Source organism: Melospiza georgiana, chromosome 13, assembly GCF_028018845.1.
Source record: "Melospiza georgiana isolate bMelGeo1 chromosome 13, bMelGeo1.pri, whole genome shotgun sequence".
NCBI classification, from domain to species: domain Eukaryota; kingdom Metazoa; phylum Chordata; class Aves; order Passeriformes; family Passerellidae; genus Melospiza; species Melospiza georgiana.
This window is the reverse complement of record NC_080442.1, coordinates 12,098,376-12,105,333: the sequence shown is the minus strand read 5'-3', so window position 1 is coordinate 12,105,333 and position 6,958 is coordinate 12,098,376. Positions and strand designations below refer to the sequence as shown.

Here is a 6,958-nt window from a genome sequence, read left to right as displayed (position 1 = left end):
TTACCTTGTAACAACACTTTTTTCTTTTAAATGTCTGTGTTAATTTTGCAAGGGAAAGTAGCAGCAGGACTAATTGTGAATCCAAGTATTTCTGAACTGTTTACTCTGGAAAGGCTAAATAACTTGGAGACAAATCCATGCTTCAAACACTGCTTCCTATATGCACTGTATGGAATTCTGCCAGCAGCACAGGTACCTATGGCAAGATGGTCTAATGCACACACTTGGTCTTCTCCATTAAAGGGAGAGAGAGATGCAAGGGCAGGATGGAAGTGGTGACTCCCCAGCTGAGCCAGATGGCTGACCTGGTTATTGTCCTTGGCTGCTCACCTTCCTGGAGATGGGAATTTTCTGTTACCTAATTTCACCAGGAAGAAGTTAAGGAGCTCAGGAGCTGTCTTCCATACACTTAAAACAATGCCTCAAAAACAGCAGTTAAGAGAAAGGGAAGGAGAATAGGCAGGAGGTTATTAATTAAATCCAGGCATTGAACTTGCTGTGGCCTTTTCTCACAAGACAACTGAACATTAATCCTTGAAAGAACATTCTTGAGAAGCCATCTGTCCCCACACTTACTCAGATGAGCTCTCTTTCCCAAAAAATAACCTCTATCTCAAAACAAAACATTTATTAGTTGGGTAGCAACCAAAATGAGAGAAAAATATGAGGGAAAATTTTCTTATATATTTTTGAATTGGTACCTACATAAAAGTCTTTGCCAAAACATTTCCAACTCCAGTTTGGTAGGGCAGAAGGCTGAATATGAAGAGCTCTTGATTCCTGGGTAGAAGGTGATGGGCACTCAGAAAAAGGGTTCTTAAGTTATTCCATGAAGTGTTTCACCACCTTTATTGCTCAAAGCAATAAAAAAGAAATAATAAATAGCTAATAAAAAGCCAAATTATTGCAAAAATAATATGCATTACTTGCAGAATAATGAGTGGCGACCACAGCTGCGCTTCTTGAACTTTCTGCTAATTAAATTCATGCTAATCCTGGCAAGACTTGCCAAGATATTATAATTCTTGCCTAAAAACTTCAGTACACTTACAAAAATATATATAAGCCTCCGCAGTATCAAGACCCACATCTCTTCTCAATGAATTTGTCATTCTTCCTAAGTATAGAAAGCAGCAATCGGAAAAAAAGACCAACCAAGGACAGAGAGCCTTGAGGGTAAGTGTTCTCACCAAAACACCTCTTCCCTAGGTAGTGGACATTATCAGGGAAGGCTTTTTCCCTCTCTTTGCCTTAAATTCAGAGACATGCTGGAGGTCTAAGCAGCTGTTTGGCTTCCCTGATGGCAGAACAGTGTATGAGGAACCATTTCAAAGGATGATACAGGAAAAACAGTAAGATGTAGCACAAAAAATATTTATTTCACCACACTCACACAGGTTTTTACATCTTTGTATACAAAGGAGACTGGACTAAAAACTATCTCCTTGATAAACTAGTTCATAGGGTGAGGTTTAGAGTGGGAAACTTATTGTGCAAGTCCATGTCCTATACCAAAGATAAAAAAATACAGGGGCAGAAAGCAGAGCATATAAACCTTGTTAAATAATCGAGTCACCACAGTAAAATCACAACCTGCATTTAACTTCCTCACTCAGCAATTATTTTTATTTTTGTAATTATATGTAATCCACAGTAATGTCTGACTTTCTTGCAGCAACCAGCACCATAGATATCTCCTAAAATGGACACACCTTGGCACAAAACTCAGGTGCTGATTTCCCAATGTAATGTTGGGAGGCAAACCAGTCATAGAAAAAAGCAACATCCTTATGGCCTGTCAAGGTAAAGCTAATAAAAAGATTATTTACCCGTTAAACCTCTCCCCACAGGAAACCAAAAAACATTCAAATACAGTTCAAAGTGGTCATTTCGTAGGCCTTTTAAAAAATGGCAATTAAAGTGCTTAATCCTCTTATTTTATTGCCTCTATTTAGTTCAGTTTGTGTCATGACACTGTGAAACCACTGGTTTTGGTACCAGAGAGGGGAAAGGGAGAGAGTCCATCTGCCAGCCCACACACCTGTGCATTGATTAGCACTGCTGGACCTTGACCCAAAAAAAAAAAAAAAAGCACTTAAGGCATATTTACCATCACTATTGCTGTCTGCTGGAACAAACAAGTGAAATCCTCTACATAATCTCATTTGTTCTGGCTTTCACAATGTGCAGGCTGGACCCACTGAGGCATCGCAGCAGCTCTAGGAGTGCTGGCAGCAGGAGGGATACATCTTCTTTTGGGGGAGAAACATTTATCCACAGGAATCTACAGGGAGTTTCAGAGACCAAACAGAGCTGACCTGCACCTGGATGTGGTGCTAAGTGGATTTTAACAATGCTTCACCTCACAGACACTGCCAAAGAGTGGGCAAGAACAGATCCAGTATGTGCCTGTCTTCCTGCAGAGTCACCACTGCTGCCTCCAGGATTCTTCCAGCCTCAGATGTGGTATTTTTCTAATCGTTAAAGTGAAGATTTTCGTATTACATAAGAATGCATTGTTCTGCAATGAGTCAGAAAATGCTGGTTTAAAAATATATTGTACTCAGTTCATTGTTTCATGTCATCTTTTTTTCTATCTCAGCAGACAGAAAAGCCCTGAGACCAAATTTGTATTTATACCCACAAGCTGACAGGTTGTTTCCTACTCTCAGCTGTTGATGAAAGAACTCATCTTGTCATGCTTTTAATGCCTTAACAGCTTTGGTCAGGTTGCTGTAAAATCCAGATATGCTAGATGGAAAAAAGGAATCCACCACTGTCTGGGGAAGATAGCCACCAAGATCCGTCTGGAAGAAAGTGAGGAGCTCAGTCCTGTTTGGCTCCCTGCAAAGAATATGAAAGTCATTTTATAGACAGTGGTTTAAGAGCATCAACAACTTTTCATGACTCTTACTTGTATTAGAATAGATACTTCCAAAAGCTTTTCTTTTTTCAAACAAACCAGACAAATTTCAGTGAATGTAGCTACAAAATTTAAGTTTATCCAGGCCCTAATTAGCTACATGACTGTTTATAAATTATGGCAAATCAACCAGATACTCATTTACCAAAAAATAAGACCATTCTTGTCTGAATTTGTGAATTTCAAGAGGTCAGGGAGAATTGCACCACGATAACAGTTTCTGTAACTGTAAAGACTTCCCTCTAGGAAATGAAGATAAACTAATTCATTGCACAAAAATGAGAACAAGAAGAATACTCAGTCATAATGACTACTGGGAAGGCAGAAACATACCATTGCCAAGAGGTTGCAGGTCACATGTGGCCACACACACATAAACAAACCACACAATGGATAAGGAGGGCTTTAGAGTTTATACCATTCAAGCAGGATGTTTCTTACCCTGGAACAGGTATGCAGAAACAGCCACAAGGATAATTAAAACCTCTCACAAAATTTGGTTGAGGAGGACACAGCGGGTGTTCCACATTGGTGGCTGAAAGAAAAAGCATTGAAGGAAAGTGTCATTCTTCCAGCAGACAGGAAAGAGCCCTTGGCAGGCAAAGCTCCAGATGGGAAGCAAAGTCACTATTCAAAATGTATTTAAAAAGAACTGCAGTACAACCTCTTCAGTGTGGGGCTGACAAGTGGTCAGAAAAGACCATTGAAAGGAACCACTTTGGCCTTAGAATGGAGAAATCAAAGAAGTGCTGAATTTAGAAGCAATTGTTGCTGAGCTCTGAAGGAGGAAGCATTGACATTTGACACAGTTTCATCAAGGCCATGTTGTGTGAGGGCATTGCTTTTCTTGAGAGGTCATTTGGGCTGCTTCCAACAAATCCACATCACACAGATACATCACTTGGCTGCTGAAAAGCTGCACTCTAGGAAGTATATAAATTCCTGACAAGGCTTTTCTGAACAGGATAGGAAAATGGGACACCTGAACAGTGGGGCAATAAAAGCTCAGATCAGTAACAATTAACAGAATGAAAGGGAAAAACCAAAGAAACCTACAGTGGCAGCCCCTTAAAAATCAGCACTGCTTGTTTTCATCAAATCAGTTGTTTTCACATACAGGAGTGGTACATTTATTCAATGGCTTCATTGAACCCTGTGCAGGAAATGTTAAAACAGGATTTAGCCTAAATGGGACTCCTTTCAGACTATTAAAACAACAAAAAACCACATTCAAAATACCCCAGAATTTAACACTAAATTAAATACTTATTCAAGCTCAAAAGCATGGCAAGGGAACAAACCATAGGCCAGTCTTATCAATATCTGAGTCTTAAGATGATTTATATACTCTGGAAACAACAATGTAGAGAGATTACTATTTTCTCTTCTGATTAAGATCGGGTCAACAACTACTGACCAGCTTGTTACTTAATTTTCATTTGATGTTTATTTCTGTAGCTTTTATAGTTGTCTCCAGTAGCTGCTGGTTATCTCCAAATGAAACATGAAGCTGTTCAGAACACAAGTGCCTCACCAGCAGACAGCATTGTCCCATCTTCGTATTGCTTCATCACTACTACATCCACAAATTCCCTTGGTGAAATAATCCTCATGCAAGCTGAAGGGGTTGTGGTTCTGCATATAGACACAGTCTGGAAATCACAGAACAGAATTATTATGTCAGTTATGTTTCCAAAAGTACGGCAGAAAAATATGGCACTCTTTTAATTATACTTTCTAAACTCCATCGAGGTATTCTACATCCTTTGTTGATGTAGAAACACCACAGGCAAAAGGCACCACTATGATCAATCAAGGACAGGAGAAAAACAGAGTGACGAGGCATTGCTTCCATGTTCAGAAGGGACAGATACCACAAGAGATGCTGAAATGCAAATTTGGCACACCTGTGCTCCAGGATAGTTAAAACCCTTGTCCTCCCCAGGACACTGGCAAAGATAATTTCTTTGTGTGGTATACACAGGATACAACTTGATAACCCAGTTTGTTACATTGCACAAATATTAATGCTACCATCTGCCTCCCTGACTGGCTCCCAAAACAGAAGTTTCTACCACATTGGTAGGTCCTGGCAAGTCTGTGAATTTCAAGTGGCAGGCTGCAGCATTCCTGAAGTTGTCTATAATGAGTACTAAATGCCTACAGGATTTCCCCAAGAAAAATAAACTTCCTGGAACTTCCAAAAACATTTCTGAGACTAGTTGTGTTTGCACCTGGCTGCCTCTGAGCACATATGACCATTTCAGATTCGGGAGCTAAAACCAATGCTCTTTTAATTTTCCCATATCCTTTAAAAAAAGGAATTAGACTGTACAAGCATGCCAGCAGAAGCTGCTGCTCATACACAGCCCTGCTCATCTGTCTGCTCAAATTGCAGCATCTCCATTTTAATGACAGATGCAAAGCACTGGGTGCTGAGGCCAGCTGAAGGCAGGGTGTGATGTGCAGGGCAGAGCGTCACTGCTGCCATGGTGAAAGATGGGGCCTGAATTGATGGCTGGTGACGTGAATGCCTCACTGCTTAGCTAAGTCTGTGTATTCTCTAAACCTATTCTTACATCACACTGGGCTTGCTAAAAACAATCATTCTTAACTTGATTAGCAGCATTAACAACAATGTAGCGCAGGAATCTTTAACGTTATATATTTAACGTTATACATGCATATATATATGTATGTATGCATATGTTATACATTTGCATATTTTTAGCCAACAATATATTTTTCCTTCCAGAAAAATAAACTATTGTCTATACATATATATATATATATATATATATATATGTTAATAAAACTTATAAAGTGTATGCAAAAGGACAAAGCAAAAAAGAAACAAAACCAAAGGAAAAAAAAGGAAAAAAGGTTTCTTACTTAAACCAGAATCGTTCAGCTGATGCAGCCAGAAACACACTACAACTTAAGACTTGCTACCTCCCTGCACATAACATCGGCTGTCTCGTAAGGCCCAAACGCTGCACTAATCTCCCCAGAACAGTTTTTAAGGAACTTACATCACTGATGGCTTCGATGACCTCGAAGTCCTTCACGTTTTGGTCCCACTTGGTCCTGAGCCCGCCGGCCACCGGCTTTATGCACTCCCAGACGTTCTGCGGGCTGGCGGGCAGGACGCCCTCTCCCTTGTACCTGCGGGGGACAAAACGAAACCGAACCGCGCTGCTCTACCCCGCCTGGCCCAGGCAGCACCGCGGGCAGGATTCCGCTCCCCAGGAACAAGCATTACTCACAGATTGCCAGCGAACTCCGCCGAGGGTCTCCAGGACACCGCCACCTCACCCTGCGGGACGGGAAGCGTTCAGTCCCCAGGCCGGCTTCCGCACGTCCCCGCCGCATCCCCCCCACCCACCGGGCTTCGGCAGCCCCTGACGCACCGTGCTGCGGCAGCCCCGCCAGCCGTCGGGGTCCCGTCGGTAGAGCCGCAGCTGTTCGGCCGCCTCCTCAGCGCGCCCCGCGCAGTCCATGGCGGGCGGGCGTGGCCGCTGCGGCGCCGCTTTGAGCGCCCGCGCCGCACCGCCCCTGGGCCGATGGCGGCGCCGCCCCTCACCTGAGGGTGACGCCGGCCCGGCCCGGCCGCGCCTCACGGGACAGCGAGTGCGGGGCTGGGGAGCGGCGGAGCCCGGGCAGCGGGGAAGGCACGGCGGGGATGTGGTAACGCGTGTGGGATGGGATCGGAGGCGGAGCGGGGCTGCCTCAGAGATCGGGCCGCCCCGCGCTCGTCACTGGTGTAGTCCCAATCCCAGTGACGCGGAGAGAAACAAGAGAAAAACCAATCAAGGAATCTTCAGTATCTAAAGGAAGTGCGAAATTGCAGCGGTGAAGAATGGGATAGAATTTGGAAACTACTAGTAATAAAGTGAGTCTTTTCAAGGCCACGCATCGAAAGTTTACCACTGAGAAGGTTACCAGGCTGGTCTGAGGATCACCAGAAAATTAATAGAGGATGTAGGATTTAATCTGGAAGTCTGACTCACGTTGTCAAATAACTCCCCTGCCCTT

At 43.1% G+C, this 6,958-nt stretch overlaps 1 protein-coding gene across 1 annotated transcript; it reads right to left on the bottom strand.

The window, feature by feature from the left end:
- Positions 1-1,358: 1,358 nt before the first annotated feature.
- STARD5 (StAR related lipid transfer domain containing 5) lies at positions 1,359-6,439 on the bottom strand. The gene is made up of 6 exons (XM_058033399.1): positions 6,334-6,439; positions 6,190-6,239; positions 5,956-6,088; positions 4,458-4,575; positions 3,365-3,458; positions 1,359-2,844 (listed from the first exon to the last, which is right to left on the bottom strand). Exons 1-6 carry the CDS (start codon positions 6,421-6,423, stop codon positions 2,697-2,699), a joined length of 633 nt encoding a protein of 210 aa, XP_057889382.1. The 5' UTR covers positions 6,424-6,439; the 3' UTR covers positions 1,359-2,696.
- Between the last annotated feature and the right edge of the window lie 519 nt (positions 6,440-6,958).

Excerpts from the sequence above, each read along its gene's own strand:
- STARD5 (XM_058033399.1), bottom strand. The coding sequence starts at position 6,423 with ATGGACTGCGCGGGGCGCGCTGAGGAGGCGGCCGAACAGCTGCGGCTC. Across the intron at positions 3,459-4,457 it reads TGGGACAATGCTGTCTGCTG|CCACCAATGTGGAACACCCG; the intron begins GTGAGGCACTTG and ends TTTTTCTTTCAG. Across the intron at positions 2,845-3,364 it reads TTCTGCATACCTGTTCCAGG|GGAGCCAAACAGGACTGAGC; the intron begins GTAAGAAACATC and ends TATTCTTTGCAG.